The 23,926-nt window shown below is 38.7% G+C and overlaps 2 protein-coding genes across 3 annotated transcripts in view; one reads left to right on the forward strand and one right to left on the reverse strand.

Moving 5' to 3' along the window:
* The window catches only part of RASGRP1 (RAS guanyl releasing protein 1), a 37,195-nt gene extending 33,388 nt beyond the window's left edge, over nucleotides 1-3,807 (forward strand). For both annotated transcript variants that reach the window (XM_058026788.1, XM_058026787.1), the window contains exon 17: nucleotides 836-3,807. In XM_058026788.1, coding sequence (XP_057882771.1) covers nucleotides 836-970 — 135 coding nt within the window. In that variant the 3' untranslated portion in view covers nucleotides 971-3,807. The remainder of the gene's footprint in view (nucleotides 1-835) is intronic.
* Nucleotides 3,808-4,746: 939 nt separating this feature from the next.
* FAM98B (family with sequence similarity 98 member B) lies at nucleotides 4,747-21,827 on the reverse strand. Its single transcript, XM_058026745.1, has 8 exons — nucleotides 21,730-21,827; nucleotides 20,846-20,994; nucleotides 19,934-20,068; nucleotides 19,060-19,238; nucleotides 12,444-12,524; nucleotides 11,951-12,067; nucleotides 9,419-9,586; nucleotides 4,747-7,943 (listed from the first exon to the last, which is right to left on the reverse strand). The coding sequence occupies exons 1-8, from the start codon at nucleotides 21,792-21,794 to the stop codon at nucleotides 7,605-7,607; spliced, it is 1,233 nt and encodes a 410-aa protein (XP_057882728.1). The 5' UTR covers nucleotides 21,795-21,827; the 3' UTR covers nucleotides 4,747-7,604.
* Between the last annotated feature and the right edge of the window lie 2,099 nt (nucleotides 21,828-23,926).

A 23,926-nucleotide genomic window follows, 5' to 3' on the forward strand; every position in this document is an offset into this window, starting at 1 on the left:
AACAGCTATTCATAACACTGTGTCACCTCAAACATGGGGCCCAGGTTCAGGTTTGTACAAACACCTCTCCAGACAGATTAAAGGGACTGTTGCAATTCCAAAGGTGCAATTAATGGAAAGATCCAGCTATAATTATGAGGAACAAAGACTTATTTTCAGACTTTTTTCTCAATATTTATCACTATTCTGTGATGACCACAGGACCACAGTCTAATCTTAGAATGATGACTATAACTTTCAAAATATCCCTTGGTGCTGATAAAGTGAACTCATGTTTTATCAAAGATGAGTGGTTTATTAAGACCAAGATTAAGACAATCTTCCAGTACAAACCACTTCCCTTTCAATCAACAGTATATTCAATACAAGGATGTGAAGCATGGATGTAACTTGTAAAAATGTATTCTTTAAAATGTCCCATTCATGTGAGCCCTGTAATTTACACTTGCCCTTGCTCCCTCCTTCTGACCTCAATTACTAAACACCAGATGATGTTATGAATGAATGGCTTCTGCTACATCAATTTCTGCAGCAGCAGAGTGGTAAAGTGTGAACTGTGTTGTTGTTTCCCCAGACTGCTGTTGTTACGAGAGGTGCAGTGGAGGGTGGATAAGTGCAGGTTGTGGACATGAGTCAGATACCAGCTGGTGGAAAGATGTCAGAGTATACAAGAGGGTAGAGCAGGGACTGTGGAAATATTCAGATAGGTTACTGGTTCTGATGAGAGCTACACCAGTTTATTTTTATGGCAGTCAACCTAAATATACAACCAGACAGTCCTCAAACAATTGCACAATAAAATACAATTCTCTATTTTTTTTTCTTGTTTGTTTAGGAAAGGAATATTCTAAAGGCAGACAATGAAGGTTTAAAGATCCAGCTGGAACAGGCACACAAAACAATTGAGTCTCTCACAATCCAGAAAAGAAACCATGTAGTTGACAGTCTACAACACAGAGACTGCTCCTAGCAGATGAGAGGAAAATCTCCCATGGAATGGAAGAAAGTAAGACTGAAAGAGGGGCTCTGATAAAGCTGCTTACCAAGTGAACTGGAGAGAGAATCTGAAGGATATTAAGCAGAAATGTTGTCTTTACTACATTTCTCTTTTAAACATGCACTCCCAAATATATAAAATAATTTTGACCTTGTAAGGTAATTTAGCATTACCTGTGCAATGAAAATAGTATCTTCTGGGTTTGCTTTTAAAAGAAGTGAGAGTGTTGCTGAAGTCTCTGTTCATGTTGAAGACCATATTGATTTCCCAGTGACTTACTTGGCTGCCAGCAGCATACCTTACTGTACAAATGTTCTGACAAAGTAGATCTTCATAAGACTGGGTCAGCTCAAATTTGGCCCAACTCAGTTTTATAGAAACAAATGTGTGATAAAGCTGAGTAAGTAAAACTATAGAAAAAAACTACATTAAGAAAAACAATTCCTTCTTGGAGCTGAAACCAACTAGACATGAAGTGAACGGTCACATTTAAATCCAAAAATTAACAATAAAATTAAAGTAGCTAAGCTAATGATATTTGACTGATCCACACACTTTAAGATAAACTGACAGTTTTTAAAAACATCTTTCAGAGCTTTAGAAGTTCTGCTGCTCAAACACTTATCTTTATTAAAGTAACAGAAGTGAGACGATAGAGACTTTGAATACTGCTTCCATGCCATGACTTGGAAGATTTAATTCCCCTTATTTGGCATAAGGAGTAACTTGTTGTCCACATACAGTAGATATGGAACAAGGTTGATTATATTTCTCTCACATCAAAGTAGATGCCATTGTTGAGCAGAATCTTTAGAGCCATATTATGAGGGAAACTGTAACTGAGCAATCCCTGTGCAATAGCTACTGTATTTCAGAGCTCCTAACAAGATTTCTCCATTTTCTCTCTCCTGGATTTCACATGCACTTTACTTTAAGAGTCAAGATGAGTGTGCTCCTATGTCTGTAAATTTTGTATAGTAAACAGTGCAAAGGAGGTAACTTAAAGACATGAAGTGTATATATTTTTAAGAGAAAATAAAGTCTTTCAAGTTACTGATAAATCTACTTGTCAGAATAGCTGATTTGAAAATTCCATTTGCATTCCAAGAGGATCTGTATGCTTAGAGTTGTATATTTGTCATCACACATACAAACATCATAGACAAAGACCACTTAATGCTCAACACTTCTGAGTTTCCAGTTCCATTATAGATCGAAATTTATAATGACAATAGCATCTGTGCTTTGTGTTCAAAGTGGCATAAATATACGTTCCATCCACAATTTACAGTCAATACCAAGTATATGGATGCTTTATTTATAAAGTTAATTTGAAAGTATTTGCCAGTTTAGTGATTCAAAATTGCTTGGAAATTGGATTGTGCTTGCAACTCCATCTGTAAGTAAAAACAAATGGAAGGAAAGACTAGTAGTAGTAGATTTTCTGTAACATTACTGTAAATAACTGAAATGCATAGGAAAAAAACAGCTCTGAAGACGGTGCAGCTTTTTTCAACTCATACACTAAGCCTGAATTATTAACAAGTAACATAGAATTGCACTTTGGTCAGTGAAGCAATCAGAATGGCTGTCAGGTCATGTCTGCAAACTTGGTTTACCCATTTTCTGTGAGCTTCTTGATTTTGTCCTCTATTCAGGGAACTACAGCAAGGTGTATTTCTAATAGGCATTTAACAAATAAAAGTCTGTTTCTACAACTATTAAACAAGATAAAGGTTGAATATATTTTCACTTATTTAAAAAATAAGTGGAGGAGCAGCTAAGACTCATAAATCTTACTGTACAGCCAATGTAAGTGCTCACTGGTGGTCTAAACTCTGGATTTGAACAGAATTTGTGTATGTACTTTGTCTGTGATGGAATTTGGAGATCATGAACAAAACCTCATAGTTAAAAGGAAAATTCTCTAATATCAGCAGCTGGTCCAAAGGTTACTGTGTAACTAGCTACTTAATACTCCAAACTGAGTTATGACCACAGATTTGTACAGTTCTAAGTGCTAACTTAAAGTTTCTCTGTGAAGTTTGCTTGTTCAATTTGAAAGATTTAAAAGGGCTTTGTTTGCAGGAATGTCTTACAAAGCAAGCGAGCAGTGCTTCATGTGTGCTGAAAACTTCCTGCTTCAAAGAAGTCAGTTGATACCTGGATAACTTCAGAGCTCTCTAAGTACCTTCAGGTTCTCTGTTTGCCCAAAGCCCCTAACAGTTATCTCCTTCCACCCCACCTTAACAGTGGAACCTGACTACAGGGAAACTCTTAAAACTGACAGTGCAACCCAGACAAAAATTACGTGCCTTTGTGTTAATCTTCAAGCTGCTTTATGTTAGGAAAAAGAGACACAATTAGAAGTGCTGTTCATAAGTTATCAAACAGTGATACTGAAATTTATCTCGTGGCTAAGTCAAAAAGAAACACTCACCTCTTCCTTCTCTAGGTCCAGCTCTGCTTACAAGAAGGCAGAAAGAACAAGCACCATTCCCCATTCATTTAAGCATGAATTCTGATTGTTTGAAGATAAAAGTACACAGATTGAGTAGTATCATAATTAACAAGGCAGGGCTACTGTTCATATTGAGGTTAAATACAATTGCTTTCAGATTAGCTCATATGTTTTGGAAATACGTTTTTGTTCTAGCAGCATGTGTTATTTTGTTGTAACTGATCTCTATGGCAACTTGACAAAGTTCAGTGCTGTCCAAAAAGATTGAAGTAGTGTACAGATTGTAAAGATTTTATATAAATTGTAAGATTTTGGTTTAATATTTATAAGAGAAAAACATTAAAATTGCATTTCATGCCACCTCTGATTTTGTATCTCCAAGAAATCTATACAACCTATACTCATCTTCCTTGACTGTTATCTGAGACCCTTCTGCAGCATTAACCTAGTACCAGTGTCTTTGACCAGCTTCACCTTCTCTGAGCCTTGGAATGGTGCCTGGGAAACTTGGCAAGCTAGGTATTTGCACATTATTTGTTGGGTATTTTACTGGCTGACACAGTGAAAACACTGTGTTGTTACTCACTGTTCCAAGTATTACAAAGCACCCATCTTCACTATCATATCCTCTCACTTTTGTTAAGAATGTTAATTTTGAAGATTTCTCAGCACAGTTGCCAAGTTTAAGCAAGGCTTCTGTTGTGTCTGCTAATGCTGCCTGCTGTTGCACAGGCAGTACTGTGGTACCCTAAAGACTTGCTATTTACCTTACAGTAAACTTCAAACTACCACATCCTAAATTGGTTTTTGTATGGGGAAATGGGCACCCACTCAGTTACCTTCAGTCATGAGAGGGAAGACACAAGAGGTGAAACTCCTGTTTGTATGGCAAATCTGCTCTACGGTCTTATGCAAAACAGGTCGTGGGTTTTTTCATAATTATAGAAAAGTAATAAAATAAAACTTGAGAGGTAATTGGAGGATATTTCTTTAGTTTACGTAAAGAAAAAAGAAGTGATCATGTAGATCACTATGCTTTTAAATTTTTTTCAGTAAGATAAAATCTAACTGAGTAATCCCAGACAAAATCCCAGACTTGTGATATAACTTTATAGAAAAATTTTAACAGGCAAGGTATCTATTGCCTTCTCCATTTTAATCAAAATACATGTTATTTCCATTACCATAAAAAGTAAGTTTCACCACTATTGTAAATCACTAGCAGGAATTCTTTCTTACAAACAAAGGAGGAACATATCCAAATCACAATACACACAGATGATGGAAATAATTTCAAATACAGTACTTTATTCCTCAGTGTTTACAGCTGTTGACAAAAGCGTATCTCAATTCCTGAAAAAAATCCTCAACCTTTTTTTTCAGATCTTCAACAAACAAAACAATATTAACTTAGGTAATCATTAAGTGCGAATAAACACAAAAATGTTCACAAACACATAAGAAAATCTTTTACTTACAACAGCATTTTTGAAAATACTTTTTTTTTCAAAACAAAACTTGAGGTTGAAATCAATTACTTTCATGGTGTTATTGCATTGTTTGAGAAATTAAAAGCATACACTCTGACAAAAGGACAGCAAAGGATACCTCCATGAAATATGGTGGTGCTTACTTTACTTTTTAAACTACTGGCTTCACATTTTGAAGTTATTTAAGAAAGACTGAATTGGCCAGATTAAAAAAAAATCTCCAGCCTATTTGTATTTCCATATTTTACATGGTCTACATACACATAGCTGAAATATGATACTGAAATAATTCAACTGTTAGAATTGAAGTGGACATGTACCTGCTTCATCTGATGATTTAGATTTACTTCATTCAGAACTGTTCTGCCTACTAACAAACAGGATGGACTGATGAGTGTAAAAACACCAAGGCACATCCACATCTGCAGTTACAACAATCCAACTAAACTGCTGCCATCTTGCTGCAATCCTAAGACTAACGAAACCTTTAAGCATAGGTAAATAATTTGTTTTTCCAAGTGCAGTTCCTTGATGAAGCCACGTGCTTGACTGCTGATTACTTGTAGCAAAAAGAAACATTGGGATGAGCAAACAGAATTTAATCTTAAGGCTTTGGTTGTTAAAAAGCTGCTCTCTATTCCTTTGCTTATCAACACTTTGCTCCAAGGCCAGCTGTCTCATTTGGTATGTCATTGTTTTGGGAGCTATTCCAGAGCATTAGGCAAAAACCAAACTCAGAACCAAGAGAACCAGCACTGTGCTCCCATGAGGGGTCTCTCCATAACCACTGCAGAGGCTGCCAAGAGCTTAGGCCAGTAGGAAGCATAGAAAAAAATTGGCAAAGCAACTACAGTGCTAGCAGTTGGGTGACATTAAGCAATTGCTGCAGAAGTTCACATCCCAGCTAACATGTTCTAGCAAGCAAAACTGCTGCTGCTTTTTGTCAGGCACCTGCTGCAACCCTAAAGCCTGGGTAAAGCCATGTATATCACATTAGAAGCAGCATTCTCAACCACACTGATGAGAGAGGAAATAACAGAAGAAAAGCTTTTGAAAGACAGTAATTTGATTTGGAACAGAACTTTACATTCATGCATGAAGTTGCCAGTGAAACAGGACATATGTATGTTTATGAAGGTAAAAAACATGTTTAAAGCATACCAATGGACACCAATAGGAAAATTGTGCAGAAAGAACATGTAACTGAGGAACATAAATCCAAAATCAAACCCTGAAGTTCAACCTGCAGTTATGCCTACAATTACAAGTGTTTCAAGCCTGCTGTGCTATTTAATCATCAGACACACCAGGTTCATCAGATGCCTTCCTGAATCTCTCTGCAGTGACCTGACCCTGACAAACACTGTCATGAGAACACTCTCAGGCAGCATCCCCCTCCTACCTCTGTTCTCAGGAGCACCCTCACACCATGGGAGAGCTAAAAGATACTGGGCAGCAGAACCTGACTTCTTTAAGTGACAGCACTAAACCTAATTCCTGTCTACATATATTTACAGCCCTGATGGTATGTCAGCTAACTCCTTCTAGACTAACAATGTGAGGGAGAAGGCACCCATACCATGTCAAGACAGGGCTTCTTTTATGTTGGCAGAGAGAGAAATCACTGAGAAAAGGCAACTGCTGCATGAGGTGTCTTGTTAACTAACCAGACAGCTGGTGATTCCCAAACACAGAGCAGGCAAGGGAGAACAGAATAATTTAAAAAAACTAGGGGAAAGAAAAAAAAAGGTGAGAAGAAATATGTTCTTTCTTAAAAAGCTAAGCTTATTCCAACTTTGTGTCTCAAAGCTGATACACAAGGATATACACACAAATTCATACCAGACATGATGCCTACAGGTGTTCTGCCCAATCTGATTTAAATTTTTTTTTATGAAACACCCACAATGGAAAACAGGTAAAATGAAAATAAGACACTATCAAACCTCACTATGATGAGTTTACAGTACATGCTCTGACCATTAAAGAGTGTCTGATACATTATGAACACAAAAAACAACCTGATTCAATTAATTTATGTAGAGTATTAAATCACAATGTTACTATAATGTGAAGTTCTGCAAGAATAATCAAATCTAATTGAATAAATTTCACCAAAGCCTTAAAGATTTTAACATTTGAAATGAAAATTCATTTACATGAATGAATTAATGAATTCATTTTCATGAAAACTATGAATGAAGAACAATGACATGAAGAGAACAAGCCTGAAAGCAGCATTCTTGAGTCTTTTAAAAGTGGTTTCATCCAGTTCTTAGGCCTACTTTGTTTTTTCTACACAAGATTTTGGAGCAGGAGAGTAGACATGCAACATGCAATAATTAGAGAGGTCTGACCATTAATATATTTTTGTTTGTTTAGAAAGGGTTTTATTCAGTTTTCTGAGACTTATTTTAAATAAAAGGATATAAAAAACACCATATAAGCAGTATGAAAAACAAGGACTTCAGTCATCAGATTTTAATATAAAACATCAGTTAACTAAAAGAACTCAGAACATCAGTTGGTCTAATGAAATTACTAATATGGTCATATTTAATTCTAACCTAAACCCGAGTCAACAGATCTAAATTCCTAGTACCAGTAAACACCACCTCTATGTTCTGCCAGTTACTCTGGTAAGATTTACAGTACTTCAGTATCTTCGGTATCCTCCCCCTCCCCTTCCACCATAGGGATCACCATAGCCTCCCCTGCCACCATAACCTCCCCTGCCACCCTGGAAGCCACCTCCACCCTGGAAGCCACCCCCACCCTGGAAGCCACCCCCACCTCTTCCACCGCCTCTGAAACCTCCACCTCCTCCTCCTCCTCTACCCCCTCCACCCCCCCAGTTACCCCTTCCTCCACCACCACCCCCCCAGCCACCTCTTCCACCACCTTCTTGTCTTTTTTGCCATGGAGGCATTTCAGGAGGAGGTGGTTCAATCTCTGTTGGTCTGCCTCCACGGTCAGGGACTCTCCCCATCAGAACCTGTATGGAAAAACAGGTCATTTTCAGAGTTACAAAATAGCAGCAATAACCTGAAGAGACACAGGATCTTCTCCTGTGAACAGAGAAACGCTGCTTTCTGTTTTCAGGAAATTTGGCCCCTCAGTGCAGTGCCTGACAGCAGAATCACTATCTTCTGTCCCTGTAACACCACAACAGAACTCTGAAAACGTTCTCATTTTTCACCTCTAAAACAGAAATAACGGCAGCTAGCTGGCTCATATTACTTTTGTGAATTTTTAATGAAGAACACTGCAGACCTGAAGTATTAGTATTGCAATAAGCAATATACACACTTCATATATAATATATACAAATGCACATGTATATTCATGCAGAAAAGACTCCTTATGATGGGGCTCTTCTACTTAAATTTCAAAGTTCAAGTTCAAACCTAATCAGCCAACAAAAAAACCCAACTGGCAACCTGATGTGCAGTTCTCAAAGGCACACCAGTCTGGCTAACATTAGAAACTACTGACTCTCAGTAAAGAGCCAGAACGAACAAAATATGCAACAGGCTGCAGTAGCACTTCCAAGAAAAGGAAAAAAAAAAGGCATCTAGGCATCTTGACTATGGCAGGTATTACTCAGTGTATAAAAAGAAAAACTGCACTGGACAAAGTTAAACAAAACAAACATCTCTGAAGAGAACAAAAATGTATCCAAGTAAGGTGTTCTGTTTTTTTCTTTTGTATTTCCTAAACTCTCTGTGATCAATGTTAACATTCCCTGATCAGCCCAAGGCACTCCAACTGAAGTCCTCTCAAGAAAAAAAAAAAACAACCCACCTTTCTCTGAGATCCTACAATAATTAAGAAATTTCCAAGTGTTAAGGATCAAAACATATTAAAGTATCTAAATGAGGTAAAAAACATTATAAAAATCTGTAAATACAGGATCAATATAATCAGGTTTAGTCACCACTTGAATGGTGAAACTCATGTCACGACTTGCAAGCTTCAGCTTTTATCACCCACAAGAAAGCAGCACTAGGTTGATTCAATACTGCAGCAAATCAGGTAATTTTCATCAAAATGACATTTCTACAGAAACTTTTGTGATTTATAACACACTGATGAACAAGAGACGTAGGTTTACAAACCAAACAATAATATCCTGGCAAGGTAGCTCAGGAACTGATATCACAAGTACTTATATCTATCCTTGAGGTGTGCAGTTCCACTGAACTCAAGAGGTTATTTACACATACACATACATCCCCCATACTTTTCTCCCTCATCTACACTACTCTATTTCATCCTGTTGCATGACTGACTGTCTAAGAAGATCAAAAAAGGACTTTCTGCAATGTTCACCAGAATACTGCAAACCTTCCTTTCTTAAATGGAAAAAATGAAATTAGGGTACCAAGCAAAACCAGTGTTTAACTCCAGAATCCCTTTTGAGAGGTCTGCAAATGCCCATGTCCATTTCTCACTGCCAGATCAGTGTACCTTGTTGATAGCACAGGCAGTCTTCTCCCGTGTTGAGCCACTGCTGGTTCTTATGATCTTGGACAAATCCTCGCGAGCAGCGAGAAGGTGAGCCAGGGAAATGGTGGACTTGGGAGACAGCGCGTGGCGCTTGGGCTGATAGATCCGAGCTATCTCATCTGTTTTTACCTGAAAGAACACCAAACACTGCTCACCTGCCAGGTATCAAACACACCAACAAATCTACTGTAAACCATGTGCTGGTCTCAGTAAGTTTCAATTTGAACACAAGGTGAGGTGTAGCTTCTGAAATACAAACTGTATTACAAAACATAGTGCCAGTTATCAGCAGTTCTATTCCTGTTGGTGGAACTGTTACACAGAACGTGCTGCTGATTATGTTTAATTGATGCTGAAACTTAGCACCAGTACAAAAGAAACTCCTCTATTCACTGGCATCAAACACTCTTTAATGTTTTCCAACATGTCTACAGACTACAACTTAAGGAGTCCATACTGCTCTCTCAAGAGCTTTACATACCCATACTCAACAGATTGCTTCTAAACAAGATGAAAACAGAGCAGCTTCAACATAAAGTAAATTTGTGGAAAAAACTGAAAATATATCAGTGCAGCAAAACACTTTTGCAAGACATGAAAAAGTGAGATTGAGAAGAAGACAACATTAGATATTTTCCAAGCATGCTCTGATGCTTCATTTATTTAGCAGAAAAGAAAAATAAATATACTTTCTGGGAAAATCTAGAATGACCTTCAGAGCGAAGTAAAACATTTGTTATTGGCTAGACCAGATCAAGCTGAACCTTTACAAGACTGTTCTGCTTGGTAATTACTCCATCATTTGTGAACCCATTTCAGTCTGCAAACTTAGCCCTCTTGGAGGCTGAACAAGTTACAAAGAAACAACAACAAAAAAAAAATCCCCAAAATGCCATACCATCAAAAGCAAAGAAACTTTTCAATATCTATTTAATGGTGGAGAAAAAAAGGCAAGCTACCAATTTTTAAAAAGACAACAATTTGTCTCTCAGCTTAAAAAACTAAAAATCACTAAATTACATCAATGCCAAAATATTTTCAATTCCCAAAGCCTTCTCAAAAAAGTTATGAACATCCTTCAAGAGAAATGAGGGAAAAAAAAGATTTAAAACAGTATGCTATTTTGAATTAGTAGGTAACCTGGTTATTTCTGTAACTGCATATATTTCACACTAACAGTCTTTACAAGACAGGAAAACGAATCATCTGACTACTTGATCATAAAAAATTTCTTTAAACTATTGTTCTATTTCAAAAGGGCATTCATTGTTTTTATGGAACAATAGCAAGTGACAAAGTTTTAGTCTGCTTAAGTTAGTCATCAGTCACATCAACTACATTTTAGAAGGATACTTTAAATTTGAAGGTACATAATTGTACTGGTACAGCTGTGAGAAAGTTATACAAGTAGGGACATCTGGCTTCTCTGAGCTAAATGCCTCCCTTTTCCTTTCTTGCAGCATGAAACATTCACAACCCCTTCAGAAATTAAACAGTGAGCTGCTCCAACACAGCACAGTAGCACCTTGACTCGTGAGTTCCAGTGATATTTAGTGAATTTCACATAGCTGATTCTGCACATGTCAATGACAAATTGTGACGTCACAAAGACTTGTAACAATCCATCCTTTCAATAAGCTTTTCAAGTTTTAAGATTTATTCAGCTTAAGCTTTCTAAAGAAACCTTTGGAAGGAAAGCTGATCTTGTCACTAATGAACAAAATCCTCTGCCTCCAGCTTCCCACGTGTCTTCATCAAATCACAAACTTCGTGTGTCTTATCTCCCTACTCTTTGGGATACAAACAAGATACATTTCCAGCTCAGAAATACCATGACTATTTTTTAATATACAGACTTCTAAGAAACAGTACAAATGAAATTATCACAATTAAAACAATACCAGCAGAAAAAAAGACAGAGAAGTGCTTTGGAATTTTTAGTGACTGGAAAGATTACAAGCAATTGTGTGATTTTCTCACGCAAGCTACTATTCAAATAACCTGTTCAACTGAACAGCTGTTCATCTAGCAGAATCCAAGATAGGGGGCAGTCACTGTAACCTCTCAGACTTTATGAACACTACCTTCTTACACCCAATTTATGTTAAGGCCCAGTACTTGTCTTACTTTTGAATCTGCACAAGGTGCAGAGGTTCTCTCCTAGTTTACTTCATTGGAGGGTGTTAGATACAGAAAACAAGGAGATGGGAACTTTAATTAAAGTGAGAAACCCCTACAAAGGATGCTAGAATTTCTAATTGTGAAGCTATAAACAGTCACAAAGGATAGACTGTGCCATGCCTGGTTCAATCCAATCCCTTCCTCAATACCTAGGATTTGGATATTACAACTTGAGATGAGAACAGGCTGGAAAAAAGATAACAGTGATGGAAGTGTATTTGTGTATTTACATGGCATGCATATTCTGTAGGAAGACTTGGTGAACAGTAGCAGACTCCCACCTACAGGAAGCAAAAGACACATCAAGTTTACCTTTGCTCTATCAGACCAGCCAAAAGACTGCACAGTCACATCGAGCCTCTTCATCAACATCCGCCGCCGACACTCGTACTCACTGCAAAGAGCATCATTGATCTTCTCCAATCTTTCCTGCAGGGTTACAGTAAGAAATTCAAACAGACAAATAAAGTTATAGAGGTCAATTCAAACTTAACCCCATCCATCAACTAAGATGTCTATCCTGAGGTGACCACTACAAACTGCATAGCATCTTTGTAACGCTACAGTACTATGCGTGTACAAAATGATTTGAAAATGAGCAATGGATGAATCAACACAAGGCCTGTTTTATAATGTCAGTTCTGGAAGACCTGATTATCACCATTAGTATTTAGCAATTGAATTTTAGTATTAATATTCAGCAATAGAACAGTGACTGTAAAAAGGCAAAGTTAAATGAAGCCATATGCATTTATTTTGACCATCCTGTTGAATACTGAAAAGAAATGGAGAAACTTTTCTTTACCACTTGGTCAGAGTTCAGAGGTTTTGTTAGCAGTGATTTCCCCACATGGTTATTTTTAACTTTGGAGAGAATGTCCTTCACCTGAAAAAAACACATACATCTCAGAACACAAATGATATTTAGATTTATTTCAGCAAAATTTGTTACAATCTCATTTTGCTACTTAGAAGATCAATCACAGCACGTTTGTTTTAGCAGACTCATGAAAACAAACACATATCTTCTAGCTTATGATCCACTGTATAAAGATTTCCTGAGTACTTTTGTAAGATGACCAGCCTCTATACAAAAATATTTTATGGCACATCACTTGTCCTACCATTAACAGAACAACAGTTATACAGCAAATTTATCAAGTGCATACAGGAAGTAGGACTAGCTAAATTACTCATTTTAGATACTACTAAATGTTGAATGACAACAATTGGAAGTTCAGAGCTCTGTTGCCAAATGTTACACTGGGCTACAAAAAATCTGGTGATGGGTGTTATGAAGAAAGGCAGAAGATATGACAGGCAGTCATTCTCTCTCAATAATTTTATTCTAATCCTACACCTGGATCCAGCTAACATTATGTTTAAAACTTTTGCATTCACCCCAAATCATATTTGCTATTTTTCCACTAGTTCTTGCCCTCAATAATTAGAGATGAAATGTGCTCTCTCTACCTTCCAAACACCACTGCATTTTCCTCTCTCATTACAAGAAATCTCTCCCACCTCTTCTTGAGTGAACTTCCTTTGGCAAAGCTCTTCTAAAATCATGACCATGAATGCCCACAACACTTGTACATAGCTTGAACATAATCCAACTGATTTTTCAGCTGGAGTTGACTGCATGCATATTATTGTTCCTGCAAGTTTTGTAAAGTTTGATGGAGAGAACTACATCTTCATTTGTTTTAGTAAATAACTATGGGGAACGAAGCAAAATTAATAAAACTAGAATTAATTTTATTTTATATGTCAAAGGAAGGATTAAGGTAATGCATGATCTACAGTAAAACCTGTAACTGGGGACAGCCATTAGATACATTTGCAAGGATTATAAGACTTCATGCAGGCACACAGGCATTTACATTACATTTGTCACAAAGGCATGGTTCAAAGCTCAGTTTTGAGCTTCACATGTTACAGAAATATCGCTAATTACTGCTACAAAAAAAAATTCCAAAAGTCAAAAACCAAATTCTGGAGCACCTAGTTAATTTTTAAAACAAATACTTAAAAAATCAACTCTCATATGGCAGGATTTTTATAATTATCTCAATTTTTTTTTGGTGTATATGAAGAAAAATAACTGATCTCAAATTTTCTGCAAAAACCAAGGTTTTTGTTCTTTCTTTTGACATCAATGCTGGGCAGCACTTTGCCAGGCTAAAAACACAATATCCCAGAAAAGGTCTGAGTTAAATATATTGTGCAGTGAACGAATTAAGGGAGAACACTGTTTTGACTCCAACAGAAAAGACAGCCTAGCAGTCTGAAAAGTGGCAATCTAATTAGTGTAATACCCCTGTTATTGTATTCAATTCATATCAAAAGAGGTTACAATAAGGGGTGAAGTTCAATTCCATGTACCATACCGATCCCAACACTCCTTTCTCTCTCATAAGTCCTTCTCTGTGACCTTTTTCTTTACAAAAAACACTCCAAGGTTGTCTGTCTTCTGCATATAGCCAGTTTTTTTTTACTGAAGCATGAACACGGTGCCATATTCCACTCCAAAATGCAAATGCACCCAAGCACAAACTATGTTTGAATTTAAACAAATGTTTGAAGACAAAAATCGAAAGCTAATAATTAACAATAGAGCAAGATCAGTATGACAAAAAGAGATGAACAGATCAGTAATGAGTATAGAAAGAATGAACAGCAGATGAATTAAAAATTCTATGGGGCAAGAGGTGTCTACTCATATACCACTGTGGTCAGAAATATTACCTCAAAGCCTGAAAGAAAGAGTCTATCAAAATGAGACCAGCTGCTGAAACACAAACCAATACAGCAAAATGAAAAATCCTCAATGTAATTTACAGTTAGACTGTGAATGAAGATGTGAAAGCCAGTGATGCTGAATACTACCTAGAGATTAGAATTATTTTAGGTCTGCAGCTGCAAGGACAACTAAGAGGTGAACAGAACACTGGACTCCACATATGAAAGCCACATTCTGCCATCACAAGTCAATCTGCTGCATACTCCTGATTTCCATGAACTGAAAAGTGAAAGGAAGTTTACAGAGAACAATTAAGGAAGATAACCAATGAAAATCAGAACTAGAAGAAACAAAAGCAGCTAAATGAAACAATCCTTTACTGACTGAGAAACTGCCCCCAAATTGCTGCAATGTTTTCTTTCCAAGTTAGAGAACACATACGTAATTTTTACCCAGCACAGCTTTACTAATCAGTAACAGTTAAGGAGGAATCTCTTCACTGATGAACTGGTCTATACTCATGAACTGGTCTATGTTTTTGACACACTGTAGAGTCATACTCAGATTCTCTACTTACTCCTCACCCCCATCAGCAGGGCTCAAGGGGAACTCCTACAGCTATAATGGTGAAACAAGCTGAGCTGCCCTACAGCTGCAGAACACACTGCTCAGCCAGGACTGGTGACAGAGCTATGAGCACAGGAACTCTGACACACAACAGTCTGCCAGAGGACAAGAATACAATGGATGTGAGAATCTATGCTACAACCTGTATTCCCACACATGATAGCTGCCCTGGACCGAGAAGGAAATGCAGGAGTTTAAAAAAGCCACCACAACCCAGAAAGAAGTCTGCACATACAAGTGGAAACAAAACCAAATGCAGTGTCCTGATAAAAGAGCAGTGAAAACATACTCAAAGAAACATAAACCAAACTGTGATAGCCAAATCATCCTAATGGTTTTACACATTCAGGTCTAAATATAAAACCAAATAATTAAAACTAGATGTAGACAAGTATATTTGACTATTTGACATACCATGTAATCAATGACCTTGGTAATACTAAAAATTTATGGGATTGCTTTGGGAGTTCACACAGTCTCTAAATATAAAATGAAAACAAATAAGCCATTGGATCTGCTTGAGACAAAAAAACCAAATTCAAATCTGCTGCATAAAATAAACACATATTTTACTGTTAACAAATAAAGTATATCCTTATTGAATATGACATTTCTCATTTGTTTTGTAATTTTGTCCAACTGAAAAAAAATTAGCTCCCATTTCATTACCATGTTCAATGTATTTATTAAATATCCTCATCCTCTGTCAAAACAGAGAAGTAATTTTTACATTTAACACCTTTTGCACAGAAAAACATCATATATGTATGCACCTCCAGAGTTTTTCAAGATTTTGAAAAAAACCTGACCAGTGGAAAGGTGTTATATTATTAATTTAAAATAGCAACACTTAAGAGGAAAGACTGTTGCCTTAATTAGTCATAAGGTGTACTGTACAGTTGCATAGAGATCACCCAAAATCTTAAGGACAAAATATTTTTAAGCCTGTTTCATATACCTGCAGATGAATTCAGTATTTATCTAACTTTAAAAACATTTTTGTTTGACCTGATGTCTGGTGAACAGGACAACTCTTTGGTCTTGCTCCCTGCAGTTACATTAATCCTTACTCTCCAGGCACCATTACATCTGTAAAATTACTACAAATCAGCAGTCAAATGAAACACATTAATTTAAATAATAATAAATTCTAGGATTTCTACCCAAATATATTAAAAAATATTCTTCTCACACTTCATTTAAGTGTTATTTTAGCTTAATTTTGACTTAGTTTGTTCAGTAGCCCTTTGTAGTTTCTTTTCATTCCTCTGATATGTGAAAAGTAGCGGAGTACTTTTAATAATGTGGGCCAAAAAAGTTCAGAAGTCTTTTGAATAATATCACATTAAAAGTTTTTTCAAATAAACAGTATTAGAATGTCCCTTTGTAATTAGGTGTGAAATTCACACTATCTTGATTGGAAAACAGCCAGATGTAAGCACTAGTTACAAGGCACAACACTGGCACAAACTTTTCTGAATCTTTCATCAATGTTCATTTAGAATTTATGGAGGTTTTGGCACTAAATTTCAGGTTGACTCCTAGATTCCCTCTTCATAAATACCCTTTACAAGGGAACAGCATCTTAAACAACTTAAAAATTACTATCAGTTTTTCAGTACTGTATAATAAGATGTGCTTAGTGATAGAAGGCTGTAATACTGTCCATTTATCTCTCATTTTCCTAGGTATATTGATAACCACAACCCTAGGTAATTACTGGAGATGCAAAAGATTGCTATGATTGTACACTCAAAGTTTGAGCTCCTATAAAACTCATTTTGAATGAAGAAAGCAATCCTGATTTTATAATAATCTCTTAAATAAACTGGAAAATCACTTAAAAAACAATAAATGTTCTAATGTTCCATACCAAAATACAGTGTGTGATCTGGCCTTTGGTAGGTTGCTGCTGCACAGCCCAACTATTCTCAGAACTACTCCCACAGCTACTGACAATGCTGAAGATGCTAGACAGAGACAAAGAGTAGACATGTTGAAATGCTGCAGATACATTTGCAGATACACTAAATAAAAATACTAGATCAGTATGTAAGTCTGTATTATGAATGATATAATACTAAACATCAACACTGCAATTTTACGCAGAATCTAACGAAATCAAAAGCCAAAAAATATTTGGAAAAATAAATATACTGTTTCAAGTGAATTTGTGTTCATATTTTAAAAAAGTAACAAAACGGTGCTCTTAAAAAAACATTTACAAAGCCAATGAACTTTAATTGGTGGCACCACCTTTCTAAAGCAGCTATAGCTCTAAGTTTAGGTCTCTAACTCTATCTATCATCTATCAAACTTGTCCTATATTAAAGTAATGGATGAAGGACAAGTAAACACATTGCAGAAATTCTACAAAATCTGCAAGGTAAGAAAAAATCCTTTGTTCATAAGGGATGAGACACACAGAGAACAAATTACACTATTAATGTGGAGTCACAGAAGATGAATGAACTAGTTTTGCCACCTTTCTACACTCTGAAGTGAGTACAAGTGGTATGACCACTGTGGAACTGACAGACCTCAAAACCATTGGAGAATAGTCCAGGCAGCATTTATTAAAAAAAATAAACAACAACCAACCAAAACCAAAGATAAAACGCTTTTCAGATTCTGCTCATTTTTAGTACTTCTGAAAGTGTAATAGTTTATACAAACTGGGATGGCAACACCATGCACAACTGAAGCCTGTGATGCTGTCTGATAGGAAATGCCAGACTTTGCAAAAGGTGACAGACACCAGGTGTCCAATAACTCAAAGAAAACGTTCTATATCACTATGTGTGTATGAAGGAATGGTACTCCAGGTCTGGTCTTGCTGTTCCACAATTGCAGAACTGGAGTCCTGTCCCTACAACGCAATGAAACTAAATCTGCACCAGAGAAATGAAGCAAGGAAGGTCACAGCCTGTGAACACACATGGATGCAAACACAGCTATCACTCACAGAGGGAGATCAGCACCATCAGACCATTAGTCATCAGATGTAACTTTGACATTTTCATTCCCGAAACAGTGCTAGAATTGTTTCTTCATCCCTTCAAAAATATTTACTGAATGTAAAGATTTTCTTAGAACTAAATAGATCAAGCACACATATAGTGTAGGAGTAGGCAGTTCCACTTGCACCTGGGTGATGTCTTTTATAAATTAACCTATATAAGGTTTTTTCTTGTCACACCGAAGACAGATGTAAGAAAATCATGCAAGTAACAGGCCCTCTCCCCAAAATCTCTGAATGTTCAACTGCCCAATTGTTGATGAGGAAGAATGAAAAAAACAAGCACAATCATGTCAAATTATTAAATTCAACGACTCAGAAGCAGAGGGAGTTTTCATTCTACCCTACAAGGCGGATCAGTCACTCTCTCCCCAAACACTAGAGAGAGATGAAGAGCAAAACTTTCAGCTGTCTGACAGAGAAGATAAATTCCACCTTAAGAGCCTATTTACATTCTGCAGTAAGGAAATCAGAGTAAGGATCACATCAGTGAAATGAGTTAAAACCTGGAGGGATACAACAAAAAGAACTATCTTGCTGACTAAGGTTTAAGTTGGCTTATTCACTGAATACCGGCAATTCAGGCATTTTCATCCTCTTCTGTAACAAATCCACACTTGCAATTAAGAAATTAATAAACTAAAAAGGACTAATTTAAGTTTTGCATATTAAATGTAAATACATTCCAGAAACAGCTACAGGTATATAAATGCACAAACAGTTATTACCCAAAGTTTTCTGCTTGCTACAGCACATCTGAATGGGTAAGAGGAAAACTTCTACCTTAAACCTGCATGGCACAATATGTCTGATCAGGTATATTGCAACCTCAGGGAAATGCTGAAATACTTCACCTCATAACTCAAACAGTTTAACTTAAAAGACTAAGCTGGTTTTCAGAATTAAAATTCTTTTGCACTTGTCAGACAGGGTTTTTATGGGTAAGACTGCTGGGCTCTGAACTCTATGATGAGTGCTCACAGGGACAGTGCTTACAGTTCAGCAGTAGTGAGAAGATGTAAAAGCCCATACCTTTTGTTCCACACTGGTTAACAAGGGAGGAATACCAGAAGATGAGGAGTTTGGCAGACCCAGTGCTTCACAAATAGTTTGCATTTCCTGAATAATTTCATTGTGCTTTTCCAAATGAGAGCCTTTAACTTTCTTGCTCTGCAGTATCTTTAAAGCCTGAAGTTCTGTACTTAGAAATACTAGAGAGAAAAGCATCATAATAGCAGATTTAGAGACACTTAAGCATTTCTGCATCCACATTGTCCGTACAGCTACAATATCTTACATTTGTAAAATAACTATGATAAAAGAGAGACTTTCTCAGTTCTCTCCTGAATAGGTCAGTATGTTTCTTACTCTTTACCTCCATTTCCTCTCACCTGAGTTCCTACCTCAGCCTACACACTGCATTTAACTGTTCAACTCCCTTCTGCCACCAGATCCCAAGTTCCTTGGCTAGTTTCACATTACCACACTGGTTCCTGCTGCCACTTCTTTGTCCAAGTCCAGCTTACACTTAGACATTGCTTCCCTCAATTCTGCTTTCAGCACCTTCAGATTGTGCAGCACTGCTGTTCAAGCTGCCCTCTCACAAACACAGGGGGCAAGGTCTTAGTTTAGGTAAGCTGGAACAACTGGATCAAGAGAGGGATCAAGAGGCCTCAGTAGGATGCACCATACTTTTAAAAGAAATTTTAGTTTCTGCTAAACAGCTTTCTAATGCTGCTCTATTTTTCACTTTGCACAAATGAGCTGATGTAGGCTGAGCTAGTATGTAAGGACTGTACACATCAACTGAAAACACAAAGAACTTAGCAGTGTAAATAGTTCAGTTATGATAAAGCGTGCACATAAAACACTGTATTATAAACGGGAAAAAATTATTATTACTCACAAAGGAGTTTAAGACAATCTTCTTTCTCTCTTAATCTGTCTTTGATGTCTCCAGACACCAGGGATGTATATGGACAAGCCATTTCTCTCAGAAAGCCACTAATTTCAAGCTGGAAGCTCTCTATATCTTTCACTCCTATGGAAATAAATGCACAATTAATGGCTTGTTACAGAAACATCAAAATGCTATCTAATTTTTTAATGCACACTTCTATTGCAGATTTCAACAGCCCAAAGATTAACCACCTTCCACACCAGTAACATTTTTCTTTAAAAAGTCCTACATACAAGAAGGTATGCCTTCTAATAGCACATTGTACTCATGTTTTGAATGAGATAATGCTACAGCAGTCTGTGAAGAACACAAATGACCATCAGAAGGAAGTGAACAGTTTATGTCACTAAATAGCGTGTCAGTATCATTTTCTGATGAAGAAGCGACAGGAGTCATGAGCCCATTATTTTCAGTGATTGCTTTTAGTTCCACTACTTTTTTGGTGAAAACATAAGTAATATAAAATCTCATCCAAACTCCAGCACACAGCAGAAACAATCAGGCAGTGCTACCAAGCACTCCAGGTATCCACACACGGTGCTGACAGGAACAGTGTGCTGGACCAACAGCCAGAAAACACCCAGCACTGCAATTTATGCCATCAAAATATGATTACATGAATGCACTTTTCACATTAATGTATATCTAAAACCACGTCAAATCACCTTCTTTTTTCCTTTTGAAACAGTCTTCAGAACAGAAGACCTTAATCTTAGTCTAAGAGCCACGTATGTACAAATATCAGCCTGAGTTTGGCTACCTTTCAGCTTTCTTGTAAACTTCAACACTAATTTCACTATTAGCTGAACAGTATGGGTCTAAATCCACAGAACAAATACTAAATTAACATCGATATACCATCTGTTGCAGTGATGCTTTCTTCCATATTACAAAGTGACTTTATCTGGGAACCTAACCAAATGCAAAGCTCAAAAAATTCTGGTGAAGACAATCCATTTTCTGCTGCTTTTTTCAGGGCCTCCTCCTCCAACAGGGCACCCGTGTACCTGCACAGACAGATAAACATTAGTAATAAGAAGTAAGCATAACATAAAATATACATATTTTCAAATTATTTTACTGTAAGCTGGTTAGTAACTACATTTAAAGGAATTATTCTTTTGACATTACTTTTGTCAAGGAACAATTCATATTTCTTTCTTTTAAACGCACCAAAAAGTTACTGGTCATTTATATACAAAATAGTTTGTCAGAAAACATGAGACAGGCACTTTCACATGTGTATGTGAAAACACCTTGATCTCTCAGAACTCAAGCGTTAACTCAAGTGTTTGGTCGAATTTCCTCCCAACAGTAACAACTGACTGCCCAGCAGTAGGAGGAATGACATGACTGAAAAGTAAATGTCTCACAGTTTTCGTCCCTCACCACGCCAAGCACATCGCGGGAGGTGGGCAGGCTCCAAAGAACGCGGCGCTGCCCCCCAGCCTCCAGCGCCCGCCGCGGTGCCGAGCGCGGCCCTGCCCCCCAGAGCAGCCGGGCTCCCCCGCCCCCCGGCACCAGAGCCCGGCCGAGCCCCCCGCCCGCGCCGTGACCCCGCTCCGGCCGAGCCCGGCCCCTGAGGCCCTGAGCCCCGGCGCCGCCGCAGCGCGGGGCCCGTTCCTGCGCCGATGCCGCGCTCCCCGTCGCTCCCGCCTCCGGCGCGGCCTCTCGCCTGCGGCTGCGGCTGCCCGCGGCCCCTCGCCCCTCGCAGAGGAGAGCCGCCGCTGCTCCCCGGTTACCCCAAGGCCTCCAGCGCATCCAAGATGTCGCTCTCCATCCCCGGGCCCGGCGGTAGCTCCTTCATGCCGGCTCCGCGCGGTGCCCGCCTCAAACAGGCCCGCCGCAACCCGCGCCCGCCGCCGCGTTCCGCTGCCGCCGCACGGCAGCCCCGGCCGGGGGCCGACCCCGGGCTGCCCCCGCCCCTCCCTCGGCGGCCAGCCCCGCTCCGAGGGGCCGCTCAGCGCCTCGGGGCCAGCCAGCCCCCGCCTGTGTCTGGGGGTGACCCTTCTATACAGCCCGGCCCTGCCGGTGACCCTTCTATACAGCCCGGCCCTGCCTTTGCTCTCGTGCTGGGCAGCGCCCGGGCTCCCTGACGCTTCCCCGGCGGGGCTCGTCTCCTCCTGGCCCTGCAGCTGTGCTCTGCATTCGGCCCCAAAGCCCCCACTGCCCGCTGCAGTCGCTTATCCCGCTCCACCGGGCGCCAGCCGCCTGGAGAAGAGCGGCACCGGGAGCGACCGCAGCCACCCCTGGGGCTCCGGACATGGCTCCTGCCAGGGCAGCCAGCTCTGCCACCCTGCCCCGAGCCCCCTCTGGGACGTGCTTCAGAAAAGCAGGTGTCGAGGCCTGGACTTCTGCGTTATTTCTGTGACCTCTCAAATTGAGAAATTCTGCCTGAGATGGTGCAGGCCGTATCTGCCAGGCACCTGCAGGTTTTCCTCTGTGGGGTGGTGCCTCAGCCCTGCTGCGCTGATTTTGGCTGAGGTGGAGTGAACTCTCTCCGCTGTGACTTGTATGGGACTGTGCTTGGAGGCAGTGCTGAAAGCAGGGTTGATATTTTAGAGATGTTTTTGTTATTGCTGAGCAGTGCTTGCGCAGAGCCAAGGCTTTTTTTGCTTCTCATACTCTCATAGTAGCCCACATGTGAAGGGAGTGGTGGTGCTGGGAAGGGACACAGCCAGGACAGCGGATCTCTACTACCAAAGGGATATTCCAGGCCATGTGGCATCATGATCAGCATATAAAGCTGGGGGGGAAGGGAATAAAGGGGGATGTTTGGAGTTGCAGATAATGGCATTTGCATTCCCAAGTAGCTCATGTCCTGGAGATGGCTGAACACTCCTAGTGGGCTCATGGGAAGCAGTGACCTAATTCCTGTTTTGCTTTGCTTGCATGCACAACTTCTGATTTATGTATTAAATGGTCTTTTATCTCAACCCACAAGTTTTGTGGCCTTTGCTCTTTACTTTTCAACCTATGTGTGTTTCCATTTTTTTGATTCTCTCCCAGAGGGAGAGAAGGAGGGAGCGAGTGAATGGTTGCATGTTGCTTGGTTGCCAAGTGGTGTAAAACCACAACAGCCCTTTTGACCTTTTTTAACCAGTGTTTTCTTATATGGACCTTCAGAAAATCCAGTTGCTAAATTTATGATGAAGACCAGAAAAGCATACAGTCAGATGAAAGTAATTATAACATAGATGTTCTTAATGCGTGAAATCTCTACAATTTTAGAAGTAACTATTTTTAATTATTTCTGTTTAACAGAAGATGTGGCTTTATTGAGTGCTAAGCTTTAAAAAGCGGGAATCAGGACAGCTATGACATCCTCCCACACGCACAGACAGAAATCTAGAAATTATAAACATTGTTTGTGGCAGTCAGGGGAAGGAAGAGCATCCTGAAGGCTGACACACTTATGTTGACCATATGTGTACATCAGTGCCTCAGCAATCTCTTTCACAGCTCTCAACTGGCTTGTACCATGTGGCAGAACTTTGATTAGCTTTTGTTTCAAATGGGCTAACATAATTTCTCTAAATGAAGGAGCATGCATTGAGAGCAGAGATTCAGAACATGAACTCTTGCTCCTTTTTAAACATTAACATCCAATTAGTAGAATGAGAAAACAAGATATTCAGAACTGGACAGAAATAGCCACTTCTCTTTTCCTTTCTTTTTTAAAGCTGTACCTCTATGCCACCCAGAGTGATTCATCACTGTGCAGTTGTTCTCCAAAATTGGGAAGTTTTCATATCAGTCAATAATGCAGGCTAAGACAAAGAACTGGGAACTAGAAATGAAACTAGCATAACATTATCAAAACTAAAAAGAAACTTGGTGATTTAAGAGATACTGTGTGGTACAAGTAGATAGCAGCAGTGAGTCTTGCTAAATATTCCTAATAAAAGTATTTTGCTAATTTATGTTACAGGAAGACAC

Source organism: Melospiza georgiana, chromosome 6 (genome assembly GCF_028018845.1).
Source record: "Melospiza georgiana isolate bMelGeo1 chromosome 6, bMelGeo1.pri, whole genome shotgun sequence".
Taxonomy (NCBI): Eukaryota; Metazoa; Chordata; class Aves; order Passeriformes; family Passerellidae; genus Melospiza; species Melospiza georgiana.

Coding starts and splice junctions, on each gene's coding strand:
- FAM98B (XM_058026745.1), bottom strand. CDS start 21,794: ATGAAGGAGCTACCGCCGGGCCCGGGGATGGAGAGCGACATCTTGGAT. Junction 20,995..21,729: donor GATGCGCTGGAGGCCTTGGG/GTAACCGGGGAG, acceptor CTGTCTGTGCAG/GTACACGGGTGCCCTGTTGG. Junction 12,525..19,059: donor TAACCAGTGTGGAACAAAAG/GTATGGGCTTTT, acceptor TGTTTTTTTCAG/GTGAAGGACATTCTCTCCAA.